Genomic DNA, 23,841 nt, shown 5'->3' with positions numbered 1-23,841 from the left:
CATATTGATTTGATTCAGTAGCCTATAGAATAGTGAACGTTGTATGAGTGAGAACCTGGGAGTTGTAGTGTGGAAAGTTTCCATGCTCCGTGTTTAATGTCTAGGCACTCTGAGTGAGAGTTTGTGGAGTGGGATGTTGCATCTTAAGTTTCCATTCATGATCTTGTATAGCAACTTCATATCTGCAACGTATCTACGAGTTTCTAGAGCATTAATGTGCATATTTGCAAGCAGATCTCTCTTAGGCAGGTGTCTCAGGGCAGTCACTCTATATCGAAAGATGGAGAGGAAAATGCTGAGAACACTGTCGATCTTGGAGGTATGAGAAGGGGCAGCCATGTTCCAGATTGGTGAACAGTAGTCTAGAATGGGGGACACAAATGTTTTGAAGTAAATGGAAAGTGCTTTCCGGTTATTGATTTCGGTGAATCTGTAAAGTAGGCCTAGCATACGCATTGCCTTTTTTTGTGGTGGTTGATATGTGATTATTGAAAGTTAGTTTTGAATCTATGAGGATACCTAGATCTCGGTGTTGTGTTTCTTTTGCTAGAGGGAGGTCGGTGAGTGTATAATTACCTTCAAGAATGTTTTGTTTCAATGACCAGGCTGCGAAATAATTGAAGATTGGTAAAGGCAGGATGATCTTAATCTACACACACAACACACACACACATACACTCAAATATCATATAAATATATATACATAAGGACTGACCCGATACTGATGTATCGGTATTTCATACCGAACCGACAAGTCAAACATGTGTCTTGACGATTTCACTATAATCAAACGCAGGCGCATGCGGCTTGACATTCCGCTACGGTGTGAAATGTTGATTTTTATTGGTTGATTGATTTGCTTTATTTTTCTTTCTTCTTTGTGCCAATTTTGGCTAATTTGCGAAGATGGGGATGAGTGATAATACGAAATTGATGAATGAACACTCACTAACATCCATGCCCAGGCCGGGATTCGAACCCTGGACGCCTTGCGTCGTAGCGCGATGTGCTAACCACTCCGCCACACTGTTGATTGGTTATGTCACGGAGCGTTATGTCGCTTTTCGCTTAGGTCTGAAAGCTGACTTAAGCCCGTGCTCGAACAACAGACCGAGGCGAGATCATCATCCATGCTGTTGAGAAAACTGCAGCTGCTTGTGTCGCTTCGATTCGAAAGGTTGCATTGATTACTGAGGGTTCGCTTCCGAGCGACACATGTCGCTTCGCTCTGAAAGATCACTAAAGCACCACCAGCATACACAGAGGAAAGATGAAAAGTATATTTTGGTCGTGATCAGCAAAAGTGCAGAAAAATGACGTCAAATAAACCAAAATATCAAATGAAAAGTATATTAATAGACTTTTAACCCTCCCGTTGCCAAGCTTTTCGACACCTTTATTTTACCAAGCGGGGTATTTTGACTACCCCAATACAATTTTGTGATTTAGTGTAATATTTGTTTTTATATTCTGTTATTTTCAATGAATAGCTTTATTTAGTATTGAAATACAGTTTTTCAAATTATTAAAAGTATTTAAACTGAACATAAACACCGTATGGTGACACTAGTGCAGCGTTGCCATGTATGCGCGCTCTAATTCAACTCAACAATAGTAACCTGAAACCATAGAGAACAATATAAGTTATTTGAACTAAACAATGGATGTATGGTAAAACTCAACAATGGAAAAATGAAATAACGAAGATGAATAAGATACATATTTCGTAAAACCTTCATTTTTGACAAAGAAGAAGATAAGACATTTCATACCAAGCGGGGTAGTCTCACAACCCCACCAATATATCCCGTCAATAATAACTATAAAAACAAACAAAAATTGAGTCAGTCACGAGTGTGAATACAATTTCAATCATTTTAGGACAAAGTCATGAGACCACAAGTATGTACAGCTCTTCAGATAAAATTATTATAGTGAAAAATCAACCTGGGGTAGTCAGAATACCCCGCTTGGTAATGAGAAGGTTCAAGTGAACAAAGCAATGATGCTGTGACCGCCTACCAATCCTGGGATCACTGCTTTCAGCTGAAGACGAGTCGGGATCAACTTTCTTACTAGGATTTCTACCTTTCAGGCTTTAAACATCATACGCTAACTCATAGAACTTTTTAAAAAATAAGTCTGGGGTTAGTGATTTCAAGATTTTATTTGGTTTGACATACAAAACATGCTTCAAATTCATAAAAAAAAACAACGAAATCGACATGCATCGAACTATTATATAACTGTTACTATTCCATCAGAAGAAGCCACAGAATATCTCTACACTCCCATTAATCTCTTTTATACAACGTTATCGCCTATATGCCTTTTCTTCACATTACTCGTAAATAGGGAGCGGAAGTTGATGACTTAAAAAATATAGGTATATGACTTATAGAATGTCCTGAAAAAATGGGAAAAATGATGCCACATGCATTCAATTAAAATATGCAACGAGGATTTCCAATGGAAGCAACGGAATGATTTTAAAACAATTTAATGAACAAATCGTACACTGAATGAATTGGTGTAAAATACATTAAATTCCCGCATCTTTGCCTGGTGATGTAGTGTGGTGTGTTTCTGTGGCACTGTGAAGAGAAAGAAATTATCACGATCCACGTAAGACAATTTTTGTTTAGAAATTTAACAAATTGTATATATATAAAAAAGGGAAACCAAAATCAGGCCAGTCTGGCCAGGGTATTTCCAGCCTCTTCTTATCTGAACCTAAATTTGAGTTTGCCCCAGACGGGCACCTGGTGGTTTCCCCCGACACAACAAAGACTGTCACCAGTTCAGCATTTCTTTTGCTCGTAAATTGCAATCCTGAGAGATATATATAGGCCTACGATCACCTTGGTGAAAAGACTCAAGAATATTACCAAAACGATAGAAGTGATAAAATATGACGAAACAATACACCGAATATTGTTAAAAATAACGGGAAAATCGGGGAAAATTACCTAAAACCTGAAAATTGGCAAAAAAATGCACTAAAATTACCTTTTTTGGGTTCTAGACGAAGTGTAATATTGTGTATATTCAATGGACATCGTGTCCGAGATGTCAGAAAAAAGATGGCATTTCATCAACTTCCGCTCCCTACTCGTAAAGTTATAATTTGTACAGCGTGATTGAGCTCGTGGAAAATTAATTTTTATACAATGTTTTACAACAACTGAATATCTAATGATCTGTCATAATGCGTTGGTTCAGAGCCTGGGAAAGAACAATAGATGGTTGGAGGTGAAAGGAAGGGACAGGAAAGATGACAGATGTGAAATGCCCGCAGCTGTCGTTCTGGCTGCAAAGTGCCCGTGGCAGCCTTCTCCAATGAGTTAATGGGACTTGATGGTGACTGTGGGAGTGTGCGCATGCATGCAGGATGGCCTTCCGTCGAGCCTACCGGAAGTATAGCGTCATCGACATGTCATTCCGTGTTTTGTGCTCTTCTTGTTTGATGGCCTCGAGTGGAGTGGCGGAGGAAGATGTGTACAATGCGGATGTATACAGCGCGCTCTGGCTAGCAGGCTGACTGAACTTGCAGGATGTTACTATATTTCGCTGTACAACACCGAAACAATGTAGAGGAGTATTTCTCAACCAGGGTTGTTGAAGGTCCAGGATCCCATAAATTCTAAAGGGTTCTGTTGGGTTCCGGTACAGGACCGGAACCTTTTTTCTCGCACAATTAAATTCGGTACAAGTTGCGTATTGTTTAATTGAAAGAAGGTTTCTGGACAGTATTAAAATTGATCCGGAAAAAAAATGTTTCTGGACCGTATTTAAGTTGGTCCGAAAAAAAAAATTCCTGGACCGAATTGAAGTACTTTACAGATAAAGAGGTTCTTTACGGTCCAGAACCCATTCACGCTTCCTGATTTTCTATTCTGGACGAATTGAATGTATTTAAAATTTCCGGACCTTTAACAACTCTGTTCTCAACCGCCAGTCCCTAGCGTCAATTATACAGGGCGAGAGGTTCTCCTGGACTTTGCGACTTGCAGCCCGAGTTGGCAACCACCTGGAAACATGGCCTTTTGTTCGGGGTTCACCAGCGATAAGAGGGAATTCTTTCTCGCCATGGTCAGGATTCAAAGCCGCTGAGAGAGGACTGTCACTCGTGCAGCCTACAAACTTGAATTACAATCGTGTGTCTTTGCTCGAGTTAGGGCCGAACGAGTGAAGCGATTTGCAGCCCGAGCTGGCAACCATATGCAAAGATGGCCTTGGGTACGGTTTTCGAGTTCGACTGCGGTACCAGGGGTACGGTGGAATAACCGCGAAAGGGCGAAACGGACTAAGCGCGAAAGAGCACAACCGCGAAACGTAACACAGGATTAAACGTGAATGGAATAAGAGCGAAATGGAACAAGCGCGAACGGAATAAACGCGAAGGAACAAGCGCGAATAGTTTAACGTTACCATCAAATAAACTAAATCAACCAACCATCCTGCGACCCCTTTATTGTGAGGCAAAGGTAACCACTACGCCGCTGAGGAGGCGCTTGCGGAATTCCAATTATTCACAATATTTTTTTTCAGTATTTCAGATATTTTCAGCCATTTTCACTTACGTTGCCTGCAGTACCGTCCCAATCCGCCACTCTGTGAATTTACTGCAGATTCGTATGTGGACATCACGCATTACTTTCAAGCGCATTGCTATCCATCGTTAAGGTATCACCACCCTATTGTCCGCTCACATACCCACTCAATATGTAAACGAAAATGAAGTAGGCTAAATTTGTTGTTTCGTCTTGTTATTGTTGATAAAACACCATTCTCGGTGTAGAAAATATTCACTTTGAAGGAAAATCGAGACTATTGCTTACTTTTATAGTGGAACCGACTTATTTTATCATCTCTGCCCGCTTGGGAATGTGTACATTCTGCGCGAGTCTAAGTATTTGACGTTGCTGAGAATACTCCGCCTACTTGCAGCTTTTCGCTCTCGTGCGCATGCGCAAGAAGCTTCTGCACACGTCTCTACGCAGCTTTGTAGCCTCGCTGCAGCTGACTCTAGTCTCGCTCCAAGCTCTGGAGCTGTTTGAGCAACCCCATGACTAATTCCAAGATTCCCCGCTGCTGAAAACATGCGCTGGTGCTGGATTGGGGAGGCATTATTGGTTTGCTCATTCATCGCTGAACTGAACCAGCTTCTTGCCAATGCTAAACCAACATTTGCAGACCTTTTCAGTGCTTGTTTCGCAACAGTCAATAACGTGACCCATCACGGCTTCCATTCTGTTGATTCTCCCATATGAAAAGAAACCTCGACAGATCGCAAGCAATTGGACAATCGCGGTCACATGACAAACAACCTCCCGTCTTTCACTTGCTTCCCGATTTTGTGTGGTTAGCGGTAATTATTTGGTGGAGGGACATTTATCAGCGGGGTCTAGGCCATATTGCTGTGTACACAGCGGGTTTCAGCATGTACTTGTTTGCATTATTGCCTCTCAAACCAGTGCACTGTGGTGGTTTATATTTAAATTGTGAACGTTACTTGATTCGAAACTTGACAGTCAGATAACAATATGCAATTGTTGAGCCAGTCAGATTATATATAATTGTTGATAGAACCGTTGTGATTACTCGTCTGGTAGGCTAGATGTAATACGAAGGATTAAACTAGAAAACACAAAGAAGAAAAGTGTAATTTGTATTATTATTATTTTTTAATCTGTGTAAATTACGTAAATAAGTGTTTGCACCCTAGTTGTACAAAAGGGTTAAATGTTAAGCTTTCCTTCCAGGATAAAATCTCGTTCAAAACCACGTGTCACCTCTTCTCTCCATCCCTCTCTCCCTCTCCCTCTCTCTCTCTCTCCCTCTCTCCCTCTCTCACTCTCTCTCTCTCTCACACACACACGCATGCAGTGTAATCATACATCGGCTGAAATATGTATTTAAAGCGACAGTACACTCACGTGACCTGTAGTGCCATAATTCACTTCTTTATACTTCATTTTTGTCCAAGGCAATTAAGGATATTAAGCTCGATCAACAGAAATGCTGTATAAAAGTGAAAATCTTGACAATACTAAGTGAGGTGAGTGTATATGCAAGTATCCCCTCCCGTACGTATGCTCTTATTTAACATATACATTGCACCCGTAGAAATTCACATTCCAGAAAGTTTCTTAATCTACAGGGTGTCCCAAAAGTCCCTTAACAGCCGCCCTAGAGACGTGTAGTGCAGAGATTGGCATGATTTGAGTATATAGTAATACTGTAGGGGTAGGAGGAACATGATTGCTGTGGGTGACCATGGCGGCGGCCATCTTGGTATCCGCCATATTGGATGGAGGTCAAATTTTTTAAATGGGAAGGTATATGTGTGGCACATAATTTTAGGCTAGAATTGCACCAGAAACAAGAATATGAAGTCAGTTTTCAGATATCTTTAATCTGTGAAAAGTTATTGCGCTACAAAATGTGCTCAATGTGCACGCCATGCTCCCGTAAACACATCCGTAAGCAAGTCTCTCATGCACGCGAACATTCAAAAGAGTTTCGGGAGTGACAGCGGCACAGGCCTCAGTGATTCGTTGACGAAGGTGACGCATATCACGTATTGGAACTGCATAAACCATGGCCTTAAGATGGCCCCACAAGTAAAAATCAAGAGGAGTAAGGTCTGGGGACCTGGCTGGCCACTCTCTTGGTCCTCGTCTGCCAATCCACCTACCAGGAAATTGGACATAAGGTACTGCCGAACAATGTTCCCATAATGAGGTGGTGCACCATCATGTTGAAAAAATTCTGGGAAAGACCCATCCGGCATACACACAGAAGGTAAGACAGGATCACGTAGCAACTGCAGGTAGGTCTCTGCATTCAATGTCCCCTCAATGAAAAATGGACCTATGATTTGGGTATTCCAAATTCCACACCACGCCATAACTTTTGCTGGCCCAACCACGTTCCCCGGGTTCTCAGAGGACCAATACCGCAAGTTTTGACGGTTGACCTCACCATTGGTATAAAAAAGTGCCTCATCGCTATGCAGAATGTTTCGCCAGAAGTCAGGGTTACGTTCAAGTTGCACGACACACCACTCACAAAATTCCACCCTCCTATGAAGATCATCTTCACTGAGATGTTGTTGCGTTTGCGTCTTGTAGGGATGCCTTGTTTGTGTTCTGGCATAATTCTGCTAATCGAACTCTTGCTAACACCACATTGGGCGGATAGTCGTCGAATAGTTTTTTTGGGTGAATACTTTTTTCACGAATGATGCCAGAAATGCCGTTGTTGTTTCTTCATCCGTGGCTGTTTTTGGTCTTCCCGATCGACGTCTATCGTGCACTGCACCCGTTTCTTTAAACCGCTTCATCACATTGGCCACACTAACATGCGACACTGGCGGCCTAAGCGGATGTCTTTGATTGAAGTCATTGGCAATGTCCCGTGAACTCCTTTCGGCGGAAATGAGGATGATCTCAATTCGTTCCTCATTGGATAACATCATGTTCTTTGTCACTTACACTTGCAACAAAAGAGATATGATATCAGTTATCACAATTTCCATACTTTATCATACGTCATCATTTATTCAACATTGCATCAATAACTTTTCACAGATTAAAGATATCTGAAAACTGGCTTCATATTCTTGTTTCTGGTGCAATTCTAGCCTAAAATTATGTGCCACACATATACCTTCCCATTTAAAACAATTGACCTCCATCTAATATGACGGATACCAAGATGGCCGCCGCCATGGTCACCCACAGCAATCATGTTTCCCCTACCCCTACATTATTACTATATACTCAAATCATGTCAATCTCTGCACTACACGTCTCTAGGACGGCTGTTAAGGGACTTTTGGGACACCCTGTATATTATACTGAAGCATAATATCGTTGTGCGACATGAAAATTAATGCCAGTGATAACGATTAATCTGTGCTGCGTGGTTACATATATGCAGTCTGAAACCAGTGCCGCTTATACCTTGATGGTGTTTTTCAGCAGAGCTCATCGGGTAATTTCGTCTGTTGTCGGGTCTTTCCGGACAACTGCCGAATGAAAGCGAACATGTTTTGTACATCACGATGGCAGTAACCAGTCTCCAAACGAATTTAGTTCCTTGAGAAGGATGCATTGTTCAATTATAAACGTGACCCTTCTTCGTTCACTATCATTTATCAAGTCAGACCATTTCCGGAAAATTCCGAAGAATACCGACTCGCCTGAGTTAAAATTGCGGATGCACTATAGCTACCATAACTACGTCACAATCACGCATGCTTCACGTTAAGTTGGAGATGGTGACGTTGAGAAAGCTTAGTGTTAGCGCAACAATGTGAACCAGCTGCTCATAATTAAGTCCCTTTGTGTTACAAGGGACGCTAAGATAGAAATGAAGTATGTTATTGGTTTCCGCATACAAATTCTGCTTGTTAATTGAACAGAAACGACTGTTGATAACGCAAACAACTATCTCTTTTGCAGTTCGCAGGCAAACCTCTGTTTCAGCAGTTGCAATTGCGTTTCGCGAGTGCGTGGAATGATTCATTGTGTGTAGTGGATAGTGTGTTCCATCATGATATCGAGGCGTCATACGTATCGACTCAAACACATCATAATCGAAAGGGTACGTAATCAGATCACAGCATACTGACTGGTTATTTTCAAACGTTTAACCAAAGATTTTGTGTGTATTTCTTTAGTTTGCTTCGCGATGAGCTTGATTCAGTGTTGACGAAGAAAGCTAATAGAATGTGCGCATGTAAATATTGCCATGATCATATATCGAAGTCACAGCCTGGGGTGCTCATTGGTAAAGGGACCACAATGAAGTTGCAACAGTCATTGGCGTCGCCAGAACGTTTTGTAGAGGGGGTCAGGCCCTTGATAAAACTTGATTAGTAGAAGCAGTAAGAACAATAATAATTACCACGGCTTTAATTGTTATTATACAGAAATAACTATTACAAACGAATAAAAATAAACCCATTTCATTCCAAATTTCTATTATTATTATTATGTAAATGGTAATATCCGGCACAACTAATAGGGTTAGTGCACTGAAATTCATAGTTACTGTATTTTGTCCTTATGCACGTCTCGTTAAGAAAAGGTTGTAAAAGTTAGGCTTAAAATTTACTCATAAAGCTTATATATTGTGACCTCTCACATAAAGCTATATTTTTTTGAATTTTGGAAGCTGTGGAACTACTTACTTTTTGAATTAAATGGTATTGTATTTTACACTCAATTCTTTTTCGATCTAATTCAGTTTTGACGTTGGTTATTCTGTTTGAATACTAACTAAATGAACTTTAATTCTGTTACTGGCAATACAAATAACCAGGTTTTTTGCTTATTTGTAACTTAAGATGAACAGTGCTTATTTCCAGAGGGGATCGACGTCTTCTTCCAACGTCCATGGCTACAGCCCGTGGATCGTGGGTTCCAATCACCTTCTTCTTTCTTCTTGATTGTCCATTTCATTGTTCGAGATTAATGTAGAGGGGTAGGGAAATAATGTAAAATAAGTTATAAAGAATAGTACGCAAGTTGATTTCCATTGGCTACTGTTAATAGTGGCGGATTTAGTGTTAGGCAATTATCCTTTGTCTTCTGTAAGAACGAAGCAACTGTAAACATAAACATGGTTTATAAGAAATCCTATTGGAAATTCGAATGGCAGCCGGGCACGAATATAGTGCCTGTTATAAACCCATACCACTCAACGTAGCTGCTACATTTAAGTTGTGCCACCTTACATTATGAACTGCATAGCTATAACCAATGCATTCATGAGCAAAATTACACCAGAAGTAACACGTACTGAAGTAACCATTTCTCAAGTCTTGTTTACATTAACTTCATTCTTGCAACTCGAAAGCGTGGCGGCGCTTGCGAGGTGTGCAAAATGTTGTGAAAGTTATTTTAAGGAATCGGATTCTTTTTCGGCATATACTGTGATGAGCAAGTTTTAAGGCTCACATGATGATTCCGCCTCTAAGTATGTGTAATAGACAAACGCATGTTTCTTTGGCAAAATATAAGTCTATTTTACACACAGATAGGCTAATCGGGTGCGAATGTACAGTTGAAAGTGGAATGCGAACGATTAAGCAAATTACTTCCACCGGGGCTCGACCAGGAACCCTTTTACTACAAGGCGAGAACATTGGCTACTATGCTATTGCTCAATATGCGCAGCAATCCGCAGGTAGGAAACAACTGAATGACAAAAAAAATCTCAAAAGGTTTGGGGAATGGATGTGTAAGGTTCCCTTTAGACGAAAGCATTTTCCTTAGCATTTTTCTAAACATTTACGCCATGACCAAAAAGCTACCGTGTAAAGTGAGAAATATTATGGCATATCTCATGACATTTCTCAAGGATAGGCTCGGTCCGAATCATTTTTCGTAGCGTAACCAATCAGAAGCGTCCTCTAGGTCACGAGTGCAGTTGTAATGGCGGCCGCGTGAGATGTAAACAATGTGTCACTTCACATTTTTAAAAGCCGATAACTACTGAACCGAGAGGAATAACGTCTCGTATAAAACGTTATTTGGTACAAAACAATGGCGCTGCTTAAATACATACTTTACAACGTTTACTGTACACGTATGGAAGAATATTTGAGTTGTTTCAATTGTAAACACCGTGCACTCAGGATAGATGGTGTAACTCGACGTGTCTTTCGTGCTGTATATGTTATACATTGTAATCTCAACAGCTAACCTAAATGTTCCATGAAATGCTTTCGTGTAAAGTACTACCTGCTATAAGATTTTTGGAAGCATTTACATAGCATTTATGCTAGCAAAAATGTTAAAGGAAATGCTTTTCTCTACAGCCCTCTTCCTCTGCGAAAATATAACACACCATAAACCTTTGCACCAGATTTCTTGCAATTCTTGGTTACACTCCCAACAGCTGGGAAACATTGATAATTTTGCCAAGAGCAACTTTTTTACTTTTTGGCCAACTGCCAATTTGAACAAGTTAATTCACATCACGTAATGATGATATTCGCCATATGAAGCCGTGTTGCTATCCCAACAATCATGTTTTTATCTATTGTAGGATCATGTGTCACTCTCGGACTCCAATCACTTAGTGTCTATGATAACTACTGCTCGTATGAGTCTGAGCAACATCGTTTGTTAGTTCTCATTACTGGTAGGGGGTGTAAGGGGTGACCTTCCACGTAGTACACCCTGGACTGCATTTTGCAGACGAACGAGGCTCTGGCGACTGGCCCTATGGCCAGTATAATACTGTGTGTTGTCCTTTTTGTCCTTATGTATGCTGAGTACCCCTTTGCATCCTCAGTTTTTAACCGAAGTCAGAATATTTTAATATTTTAGTTATACGACAACAATTATGTTATTGTAGTTATGATAAGGAGCTGGACCCCGTATAATGTGACGTGTGCAATATAGCCTAAGTGCTGACGTACCCACAATTTTAAATTCAAATCAAATCATTATTGGTAGTTTGCAACCATAGAACATGTATCGCATCATAGTTTTACAGTACAACGTGTCCTCAAAAAACATTCCGTGATTATAAACGACCACAAAATTTTAATTATGTATATTACGAAATTTATAGGATACCGATACCATTCGAAAGAACAGGTCAAAGAATTTAGCGGATGTGTAATTGTTGGCGTTAACTACAACAATAGATGGCATAGCAATAAAATAATGAAAAAAAGGGAAAAAATTAGCTAAAAGTGCAGAAAAATACATTTTAGGATGGAAGAGAAAATTAATGAAATGGACAATTTGCACGGCAATACTCATGGATCCCACTGTACAATGCTGTATGAATGAGTGTTGCAAAGAAACTTCATTCATTCATTCATACTTTATTGGTTTTAGCTGTTATACTAGCTCTACACCAAGTGTCCTAAAAATATGTCATCCTTCATGATACTGTTACATCAAATTACAAATTTTGAATATATATACAGTTTTCATATACATCATATCATGCAAAATCTAAAATTGATTATAAATACAATTGTTATATCTGGTGACTATATCAAGTTGAATATTTACAATTTTCATATTTCTATATTAATATAATGAAAAAATCTAAAAATGATAAATACAATTGTTACATCTGTTGACGATATTAAAGAGGCTAAATAAGTTGGGAGAGGTATTCCTTTTTTTATTAAATTCTTGAATAAGGAGTGGTATAAAGTGGACATTGAAATAAATATAACATGATTAGCATCTTCCTGGTCTAGATTGCACTTGCACGTATGTGAATTAACTACATTAATTTTATATAAATGGTGATTTAAACGTATGTGACCTGATCTCAATCTTAAAATAATAATAATAAGAAGAAACGTAAGCCTAATGGTGGACAAGAGAGAACGCACCAAAAGATCTTTCGATTGTTAATGTGTTATTGTAAATTGCATTGTTGTTAGAAGCAAATTGTGTTACTGTTGATGTTTACTGGATGTTTAGGTTTGTACAGTGGAATCCATGAGTATTACGGTGCAAATTGTCCATTTCATTAATTTTCTCTTACATCCTAAAATGTGTTTTTCTGCTACTTTTGGTATTTTTTCCCCTTTTTTCATTATTTTATCGTTATGCCATCTATTGTTGTAGTTAACGCCAACAATTACACATCCGCTAAAATTATAATGGCATCGGTATAAATTTCGTAATATACATAATTAAAATTTTGTGGTCGTTTATAATAGCGGAATGTTTTTGTAGACACGCTGTACAATTTCCACCTGGTTGCAGAACATCTTGTACGATGACAAGATTGTTTTAAGCTTACAGATCACTTTGTGGCAATGGATGCTAAGCGACACTGAACCTAACCGAACCACTGTGCAATTATCCTATACCGGGGGATCGAACACGGGACCCCTTGATTACAAGGAGACAGCGTTACCACTACGACATCAGGGAGGCTCACTTTGCAAGGTGCCATAGGAACAAAAATCTATCCCAATAATTGTAGTTTTTACGTGTTTAACGCAGACGCAGTGACGTGTATGTGGCGCCAGCAAATAGAATTACTTTACAAGATGTGAATAAACCTATTACTGTCTTGTATTTTACAAAAGGTATCCAATGTGGATTTTTGACAGATGAGCTGTGATGCTCAATAGATGGCGCCACGTTCAGTTTATTGTATCAAATGATAATGGTATAATAATTTAAAGAGCCTCATGCGTTCCAGTTACTGCACAAATGTTAACTAATCTTGTTATATAAAGTGTAATATCTAAAGGATAAATTAGTTTGTGTTCGTTTAAAAAAAATCAACAAGAATTTTAATTGTTGTAAATATTTCATTATCTTAATTTATGATTTGCTAAAGACATGCTATTATATTCAAGAAGAAATTGTTGGAACAGCTGGTGTATTGAAAAAATATAAAATTGCGACCTCCACGACGACCAGTCAACAGACCCTAGCAACGGAGACCCATAAGTAAATGGAGGTAACCGGACTATACTCTGTTCCTGAAGTCTGTGGAGCAAGCGAACGAAAATAAGTCATCTGCGCAAGTAGTGACTCGAGAGGGCTCAACCAATGACCGCATGAGGGTAAAAGGAATTGCATGTAGGAGGCACCGCAACCATAGCTACCAGCAATTTTCAGCTGCGCGTACTGCTTCGCTCCGCCCACTCGCTTCCTTCCCTTCTCTGCCGTTATGGGCGGTGTTGTTCCACAGACAGGCACGTAGCCAGGGGAAGGGCTAACGGGGCTGAAGTGCCCCCGAAATCCTACAAATATCTGATTTAAATGAGTAAAAACTGCATTACATCGAAAAAAAGTATAATGTATAATAGAAAAACCAGCTTATATTTTTAGATTCAACAATTTAATCTAAAGAATAAATGGATCCACAGTTTCCAAAATTTATAGTTTTCTTTGTGAGAGGTCACAGAATACAAACTTTATGAGTAGAATTTACCACTAACTGTTAAAGCCTTTTTTGAATGATTGTGTAAAAGTTAATAACAAAATACAGTAACTATTAATTTATTTACACTAACTACAAAATATAAAAAAAATAATGGACAACAATTGTGTTAAGATATTCACTGATACGGTGGATCGAGTAGCAAAGTATCTGCATTTATGTAATAATAATAACAATAATTTGGATTGAAATTGGTATATTTTAATAACTTATAATAGTTTTATTATAAAATAATAATTATTATTGTCATTATTATTTGTACTAGTCAAGTTTTACCTGTAGCCTGACCCCCTCTACAAATATTTCTGGCAACGCCAGAAAGGGGACAACCCCCCCCCCCGCCGAAATAACAGGCTACGGGCCTGTCCACAGACTACGGAGTGTAGATGCAATAATACGGTTGCAGCACATTATGTCATTTGGAAGAAGGACAAAAATATCCAAAAACTTTCAAATTGTAATGCAGCATATTAAGAAGAAATGCATCCCTTTAGTCGGATATCGTAACCTAAGAAGATTCATAGTAGTCGAATTGATCTCTTTGGTATGGGACCACTAGCACACGCAGGATTTTTTTTTTCGTAGTGGGTTGGAATTGTGAGCGTTCTAGGAGCACAGGATACATAATAAAAATAGGTGTTCAAAGTAGTGTAAGTGTGTTGTTTCAAAATAATACTTTGTAGGTATTCTCTTTTATCCTCTTTTTTTAGCAATTGAAAATCAGTTTTTGACATATTTTGACAATTTTTTGTCGATGTTTTAGCGTTTAGCGATGTTTTAGTAAAATTTTCAATTTTCCCACCTCATACTTGTAGGTATATCACGATCTTACGTGATATAACTTAACCTATCCTTTTTTTTTCTTACGATTTTTTTTACGATCTTCAGTAATATAACTTAACCTATCATTTTTTTTATTTGCGATCTTTTTACGCACCGAACTAACTTACATTGGACTTTGTTTGTTTTAATATTTCAGTCGAGAATAATAGAGTGTCAAAAATTCGAGATATTTGCAATTTAACGCAGGACTTGGAAAATTTTCGGAAAATTTTTGGTTCCATGACGACCTATGTTTATTTTGGTGTGGGAGGACAGAGGACACCGAGACTCGACCGACACACTAAACCCGACATTTCTACGACTATTCGTTCAAAAGTTACGAGTGATCAAAGTTTTTGGGAGGTGGTGGGCTAACTTCTTACCCCTTGACCCCAGGACCACCAAAACTTGGTATACGTATTCTACACCTCCAAAATCGACAGGGGGCATCTAACGATGCCGTATGGGGGTGTTTTTCGATATATTTTTTCGATAACTCTTACCATTTTCGAGATATTTGCAATTTAAGATTTTTTTAACGCTTGATTTAGAAAATTTTCGGAATATTTTTTTTGTGTTCCATGACGACCTATTTTTATTTTGGTATGGGAGGACAGAGGACACCTAGACGATGCTAACGCAAGAAATCCCAGCTCTCTATGATCATCCTTTCGAAAGTTACGAGCGATCAAAAAAATATTTTGGGAATTGGCCCACCCTTGCCCCAGGACCTCTAAAAACTTTGTACACGTACTCTGCATCACCAATATCGACAAAAGGGTCAACGGGGAGGATTTTTGCACTATCTCTCTCTCTCTCTCACTGTTTTTCGAGACATTTGCAATTTAACGCTGGACTTGGAAAATTTTTCGACAGATGGGGGTCAAATTTGGTTCCATGACAACCTATGTTTTTTTTTGTTAGAAGATCAAAAAGGACACCGAGACTCGACCGACGCACTAAACCGGACCTCTCTACGACTATTCGTTCAAAAGTTACGAGTGATCAAAGTTTTTGGGAGGTGGTGGGCTAACTTCTTACCCCTTGACCCCAGGACCACCAAAACTTGGTATACGTATTCTACACCTCCAAAATCGACAGGGGGCATCTAATGATGCCGTATGGGGGTGTTTTTCGATATATTTTTTCGATAACTCTTACCATTTTCGAGATATTTGCAATTTAAGATTTTTTTAACGCTGTGGACTTGGAAAATTTTCGATTGATGAAAAAAAAAAAATGGTTCCATGACGACCTGGTATGGGAGGAGAGAGGACACCGAGACTCGGTGAACTAAGTGGTGCTTTGTTTGTGTGTACAATGCTTTTTGCACTTGGTTATCATCACCTAACATGTTATTAATTGTTTTTTAAAATTAATTACAACTGAAAACTAATAATTAATATTATCTAAAATTACTAATTAATAGTATACAAGTAATTGATATAATTTTTTTGTTCTTGTTGCTAGTGTTGGGTAATTATAGTTGTTGCAAAATATATAGCTCTCGCGTATGACAGTTTCTGAGTTTTGTTGGGTATATATAGACGAATCGAAATTTTACTTGTTATGTTAAATGGTACATGGTAGGAGAAATCATTGTATATTAGAGCGCTCTTTTAATGATTTGCCTATAACTGCATACAGGCAGCCGTAAATTTAGCATAAAATATCCTGATCCTGTTTCTTCTAGCAATGTGCGACGTTTGTTGTGGTGGGATCATTGGGGGAAATGTGATTCTCCCAGTATGTCATCTGACTTACTAGCATATGCGATACGAAGAACAGGTGTGTATGTGGCTTACTAGGATTAGGCTCATGGTAATGAGGTCCTAGTAGCTGAAACGTTGTCGGGGTATTTTGATTTTTTTTTTTTTTATTATTAAGCATAGCACAGTGTTTTCGCTTATTTTAATATCAGGCAACAATGTTAGAAAGTGGTCCCCCAAGAATACAATTTAAAATCACTAATGTGATATGAACCTTTTTTTTTTTACTTGTGTGTATTTGAATATGAAAGTGAGGTACTTTAAATAATTGAGGGGAACAATCACAAATAAGCTTGCAACGGTATTGGGAGGTGTCACGAGTTCAAATTTTAGACGATTTCTGTTAATCTGCTAAGGCGATATCAGTACGAAAATTTGTAAAAAAGAAGAGGCAATTTTAGCTAATGGCAACGATGAGGATGAATAATGATAATTATGATGAAATTGATGTGTGGCACTTAGAAAAAACAAAAACTTCAAAGTGTATTGCACCAACAGCTACCCCCTCCCCAAATACAAGGCAGTTAACAGAGGTGTATTTTTGTTGGTTTACGAGTTTGAGGGCTTAAGTTAGTATGTTCACTATAGCTATACATATTAAAAAATGAAATGACCTGAGCAATAAAATATAACAATACCGATTCTGGCTTTTTGTCGGATGACGTAGTGGTAACGTTGTTGCAATCCCACACCCTGATGGCGTATAGACTTAAATGTTTTGCATAACATGAAATACTGTTAATGGGAATGTGTTGTTTCTAATGTTCAATATAGAAAGCAGATAACAAGAAAAAGAAGAAAAGAAATGTTGCAAGTAGATACGGAGCCTCAACCCAAACACATATATGATCAGACAGGATGTCAACAATGCATTCATAACTAACATGTGATTATTCAAAAATTGAAATAGTGCAGTGGGAAACAATCAACTAACTAACTCTCTAGGCTTTTTAAACCCGAGGAGAGCAAAATACAAGCACAAGCGTAAATAATTAAATAAGTTCGAATCTTTTGATCTAGGTATGGATGCAGACAGGTACTAAGTTTTGTGTGTGAACACAATTGATAATGGAAAATCCCCTTCAATATAATAGCATAGTGGTAATGTTGGTCTTGCCTTGTTCCTATCGATAACATAGTGGTTACACGAAAGAAAGAAAGAAAAAAAAGAAAACACTGTCCCCTATTAAGAAATACTTCTCGAAATTATTCATCTACTTTTTTCTCTTCCTATCTTCGTAACTAAAAAAAAATGTTTTGTCAAATGTTTGGATGACTATGAAAATATTGAAACATATGATGTAATAATAAAACGTTGTTGCATTGTAATCAAATGAATTCGTTGAATATGTAGAATATGGTAGGATATATCTTAAAATGTTAGAAGCTTCCAAAAAAAAAAAATAATAAAACTCCTGTAGGATTTTCCGTGTAGCAGTGAGACACACTAACTAACTAACAAACTAACTAACTCCCTAGCCTTCTTAAACCCGAAGGTTCAGCAACACAGGCATTCTATTTGTCCCTATCTTGAGCAAGTTCTATATACTCCTTTCCATCCCTACCGATTTTCTTTAGGTCCATCTCAACGTTGTCCCTCCATCTTCGTCTTGGTCTTCCTACATGTCTCTTAAGTAGGCTTAATTCAGGAAATGCATGTTATTTTTTTCTTCATAAACTTTTGTCTTCTTGTTTAATATCTAAGATACTAAATGTTAAAATATCCAATAACAGTAATTGTGCCTGTGGATGCGAAAACTTGATCCCTTGCATTGACATTGAGAGTATTTGAAAATAAGATTCTTAGGAAAATATTTTAATAGGGGATGAAGAAACAAGTGAATGGTGAAGGTTACATAATTTAGAAGTATATAATTTATGTTAGTTTCCAAGTATTATTAGATTGATGATTAGATCACAAATACTTAGGTGGGCACGAATGAGAAAGGAGATTTTACAGGAATCTTGTTGGGAAACCTGATGGTAAAAGACCAAAACGAAGATGGAGATGAATCTAAAAGAAATCTGTAAAGATTGTAATAGAATATATATAAATTTTGCTCAGTATAAGTACAAATTGAACTGTAACCACGAATTTTCAGAATCAAGAGTGCTAGAGAATTAATTAATTAATTAATATTTAATGTAATAAAGGTAGTAATATAGTATTCTTATTCAGAAGAGAATTTCTACAAAACTTATTTTTCCTCGTACGTTTACTAATAGCAGTTACATTTGACATGTTTGACTAATTGCGAATCAACGTATGGAAGCTATTGGAAGCAGTTTGAAGACTGAAATGGCTATGCAAGGACACTTATTATAATGTTAATATTTTAGTATAATGTTTTGGGAATTGCTTCTCGATAATGTTTGGTATTTAATTTAATCTGTTGTTAGATAATATATACATAATTATTAGAATTTAAGGATGGAAAATATGAACAGCGAATAAATTATACGTTTGACTAATCGTGAAGATGAGAATCACAGTACATTTTTATCGTTCTTATATAAACGTTGAAACGTTTAAGAACGTATAAGAACGTTTACCGAAACGTTTCAACGTTGTTTTCAGTCATCTCCATCTTCGTTTTGGTCTTTTACCATCAGGTTTCCCAACAAGATTCCTGTAAAATCTCCTTTCTCATTCGTGCCCACCTAAGTATTTGTGATTTAATCATCAATCTAATAATACTTGGAAACTAACATAAATTATATACTTCTAAATTATGTAACCTTCACCATTCACTTGTTTCTTCATCCCCTTTTAAAATATTTTCCTAAGAATCTTATTTTCAAATACTCTCAATGTCAATGCAAGGGATCAAGTTTTCGCATCCACAGGCACAATTACTGTTATTGGATATTTTAACATTTAGTATCTTAGATATTAAACAAGAGGACAAAAGTTTATGAAGAAAAAAATAACATGCATTTCCTGAATTAAGCCTACTTAAGAGACATGTAGGAAGACCAAGACGAAGATGGAGGGACAACGTTGAGATGGACCTAAAGAAAATCGGTAGGGATGGAAAGGAGTATATAGAACTTGCTCAAGATAGGGACAAATAGAATGCCTGTGTTGCTGAACCTTCGGGTTTAAGAAGGCTAGGGAGTTAGTTAGTTTGTTAGTTAGTTAGTGTGTCTCACTGCTACACGGAAAATCCTACAGGAGTTTTATTATTTTTTTTTTGGAAGCATCTAACATTTTAAGATATATCCTACCATATTCTACATATTCAACGAATTCATTTGATTACAATGCAACAACGTTTTATTATTACATCATATGTTTCAATATTTTCATAGTCATCCAAACATTTGACAAAACATTTTTTTTTAGTTACGAAGATAGGAAGAGAAAAAAGTAGATGAATAATTTCAAGAAGTATTTCTTAATAGGGGACAGTGTTTTCTTTTTTTTCTTTCTTTCTTTCGTGTAACCACTATGTTATCGATAGGAACAAGGCAAGACCAACATTACCACTATGCTATTATATTGAAGGGGATTTTCCATTATCAATTGTGTTCACACACAAAACTTAGTACCTGTCTGCATCCATACCTAGATCAAAAGATTCGAACTTATTTAATTATTTACGCTTGTGCTTGTATTTTGCTCTCCTCGGGTTTAAAAAGCCTAGAGAGTTAGTTAGTTGATTGTTTCCCACTGCACTATTTCAATTTTTGAATAATCACATGTTAGTTATGAATGCATTGTTGACATCCTGTCTGATCATATATGTGTTTGGGTTGAGGCTCCGTATCTACTTGCAACATTTCTTTTCTTCTTTTTCTTGTTATCTGCTTTCTATATTGAACATTAGAAACAACACATTCCCATTAACAGTATTTCATGTTATGCAAAACATTTAAGTCTATACGCCATCAGGGTGTGGGATTGCAACAACGTTACCACTACGTCATCCGACAAAAAGCCAGAATCGGTATTGTTATATTTTATTGCTCAGGTCATTTCATTTTTTAATATGTATAGCTATAGTGAACATACTAACTTAAGCCCTCAAACTCGTAAACCAACAAAAATACACCTCTGTTAACTGCCTTGTATTTGGGGAGGGGGTAGCTGTTGGTGCAATACACTTTGAAGTTTTTGTTTTTTCTAAGTGCCACACATCAATTTCATCATAATTATCATTATTCATCCTCATCGTTGCCATTAGCTAAAATTGCCTCTTCTTTTTTACAAATTTTCGTACTGATATCGCCTTAGCAGATTAACAGAAATCGTCTAAAATTTGAACTCGTGACACCTCCCAATACCGTTGCAAGCTTATTTGTGATTGTTCCCCTCAATTATTTAAAGTACCTCACTTTCATATTCAAATACACACAAGTAAAAAAAAAAAGGTTCATATCACATTAGTGATTTTAAATTGTATTCTTGGGGGACCACTTTCTAACATTGTTGCCTGATATTAAAATAAGCGAAAACACTGTGCTATGCTTAATAATAAAAAAAAAAAAAAATCAAAATACCCCGACAACGTTTCAGCTACTAGGACCTCATTACCATGAGCCTAATCCTAGTAAGCCACATACACACCTGTTCTTCGTATCGCATATGCTAGTAAGTCAGATGACATACTGGGAGAATCACATTTCCCCCAATGATCCCACCACAACAAACGTCGCACATTGCTAGAAGAAACAGGATCAGGATATTTTATGCTAAATTTACGGCTGCCTGTATGCAGTTATAGGCAAATCATTAAAAGAGCGCTCTAATATACAATGATTTCTCCTACCATGTACCATTTAACATAACAAGTAAAATTTCGATTCGTCTATATATACCCAACAAAACTCAGAAACTGTCATACGCGAGAGCTATATATTTTGCAACAACTATAATTACCCAACACTAGCAACAAGAACAAAAAAATTATATCAATTACTTGTATACTATTAATTAGTAATTTTAGATAATATTAATTATTAGTTTTCAGTTGTAATTAATTTTAAAAAACAATTAATAACATGTTAGGTGATGATAACCAAGTGCAAAAAGCATTGTACACACAAACAAAGCACCACTTAGTTCATCGAGTCTCGGTGTCCTCTCTCCTCCCATACCAGGTCGTCATGGAACCAATTTTTTTTTTTTTCATCAATCGAAAATTTTCCAAGTCCACAGCGTTAAAAAAATCTTAAATTGCAAATATCTCGAAAATGGTAAGAGTTATCGAAAAAATATATCGAAAAACACCCCCATACGGCATCGTTAGATGCCCCCTGTCGATTTTGGAGGTGTAGAATACGTATACCAAGTTTTGGTGGTCCTGGGGTCAAGGGGTAAGAAGTTAGCCCACCACCTCCCAAAAACTTTGATCACTCGTAACTTTTGAACGAATAGTCGTAGAAATGTCGGGTTTAGTGTGTCGGTCGAGTCTCGGTGTCCTCTGTCCTCCCATACCAAAATAAACATAGGTCGTCATGGAACCAAAAATTTTCCGAAAATTTTCCAAGTCCTGCGTTAAATTGCAAATATCTCGAATTTTTGACACACTATTATTCTCGACTGAAATATTAAAACAAACAAAGTCCAATGTAAGTTAGTTCGGTGCGTAAAAAGATCGCAAATAAAAAAAAATGATAGGTTAAGTTATATTACTGAAGATCGTAAAAAAAATCGTAAGAAAAAAAAAGGATAGGTTAAGTTATATCACGTAAGATCGTGATATACCTACAAGTATGAGGTGGGAAAATTGAAAATTTTACTAAAACATCGCTAAACGCTAAAACATCGACAAAAAATTGTCAAAATATGTCAAAAACTGATTTTCAATTGCTAAAAAAAGAGGATAAAAGAGAATACCTACAAAGTATTATTTTGAAACAACACACTTACACTACTGTTCAAAGACAATCATGGGTCATTTTATTGAGGCGTTTGCATTTATCAGTTAGGTTTTTCCTAATTAGCGACCACAAGGAAAAAACCTTGGACGAAAAGTCACCGCGCAGCTTTCCCTTCTTCCGTTCAGCTCGGGCCATAAAGAAGCATGGTCCACTCTCCCTCTCCCCTCCACGCGGGAGTACGGTGCACAGGAGTCGCGGGTCTGCGCAGGTTTTTATGCTTGTGGTTCCACTATAGTTCTTACTGCTTTTATTTGAAAATTTTGATTTTCTCAAAATTTCGGAGAAGGCTGTACCCTTGTCAGCTCCTCACTGCGTACGCCAGTGAATGGGAGCAATAGTAAATATGTTGTGAAAGCTCTAATTGGCAAATTGTACTCCAGAACCAACGCTTTGTGACTCAGCTTACGTCAGACGAAACTTTACAGAACATAGAGCGTCGATCGAGTCGGGCTATAGAAACTCGCTTAAAAGGACATCAACCCGAGAGGGAATTTCTTTCATCTGCTCGATGCACGTTTATTTGTTCGATCGATTCGCGAGTGGAAGTTACTTGAAACGAAGCCGTGTTTATTATTGTGGCAGTCCACGTCGCTGCTGCTTTTGTTCTAAACACACGTTACTAGGATGAGTGGAGAATCTGCCAGACTCGCAGCGTCGGAACTGTTTTGAAGACTGCGGGAATCTTGTATTAAAGCACTTATGGTTTACATCTCTCGCTAAGCTTATCATAATACCTAAATCAATTCAATTTTATCAACGGAAATCTAGACCATTGTTTACTTTCGTTACACTGACTTATTTTCACATCCTTGTGCACATGGTAATGTGTACATTCTGCGCGAGTCTAAGCGTGTGACGTTACCTAGAACGCTCCGCCTACTTGCCGCTTTCGCTCTTGTGCACATGCGCAAGAGGCTTCAGCACACGTCTCTGCGCAGCTTTGTAGCCTCGCTGCAGCCGACTCTAGCCTCGTACCAGGCTTTCGACCTGTTCGAGCAAACTATCCAAATGCACAGGAGCGCCGTGAATTCACATGTGAGAAATCTTAAGGTGCAGGAAGATAAAACGGGGTTATTTTGTTAAATAAATGAAGTTTTGATTGGTGTAAATATTTCAGAGTTGTAATTCGGTTGCGTTCTACACCATGAATCACCAAACGGTCGATTGTGAGCAACCGGAGATATTTTCAGTGGGTCTTGAATGGTTGGCTACGCTGCAGGTGATGGAAGCCATCTTGAAGGAAAAGCACCAGCACTATAAACAGTCAACTTGGTTAATATTTCGAGAAGAAATAACTCTCCAATACACTCGAATAATTTTGAGTCTCGCTTGGAACCACACCTTGATCATCGCATACCAGTAAAAATAACGAATGTAGGGCAATAATGAGCAAAGCTAGAGAATATTGACC

General features: G+C 37.8%; 1 protein-coding gene across 4 annotated transcripts in view; it reads left to right on the top strand.

Annotated features, from left to right (window-relative positions):
- The window catches only part of LOC146004051 (uncharacterized protein ZK1073.1), a 347,101-nt gene that overhangs the window by 71,956 nt on the left and 251,304 nt on the right, over positions 1-23,841 (top strand). The window contains exon 1 of one of the 4 annotated variants that reach the window (XM_083142660.1): positions 8,521-8,613. The exons of the other annotated variants lie outside the window; for them this stretch is intronic. Within the exon in view, the coding sequence (XP_082998786.1) occupies positions 8,563-8,613 (51 nt within the window). The 5' untranslated portion in view covers positions 8,521-8,562. Of the gene's footprint in view, positions 1-8,520; positions 8,614-23,841 lie in introns of those variants that run through there. 4 annotated transcript variants of the gene reach the window in all.

The sequence above is a fragment of the Lepisma saccharinum genome, chromosome 21 (assembly GCF_977018435.1).
Source record: "Lepisma saccharinum chromosome 21, izLepSacc3.1, whole genome shotgun sequence".
In the NCBI taxonomy this organism is placed as follows: domain Eukaryota; kingdom Metazoa; phylum Arthropoda; class Insecta; order Zygentoma; family Lepismatidae; genus Lepisma; species Lepisma saccharinum.
The sequence above is the reverse complement of the archived record's forward strand: the minus strand, read 5'-3'. Positions and strand labels throughout refer to the sequence as shown.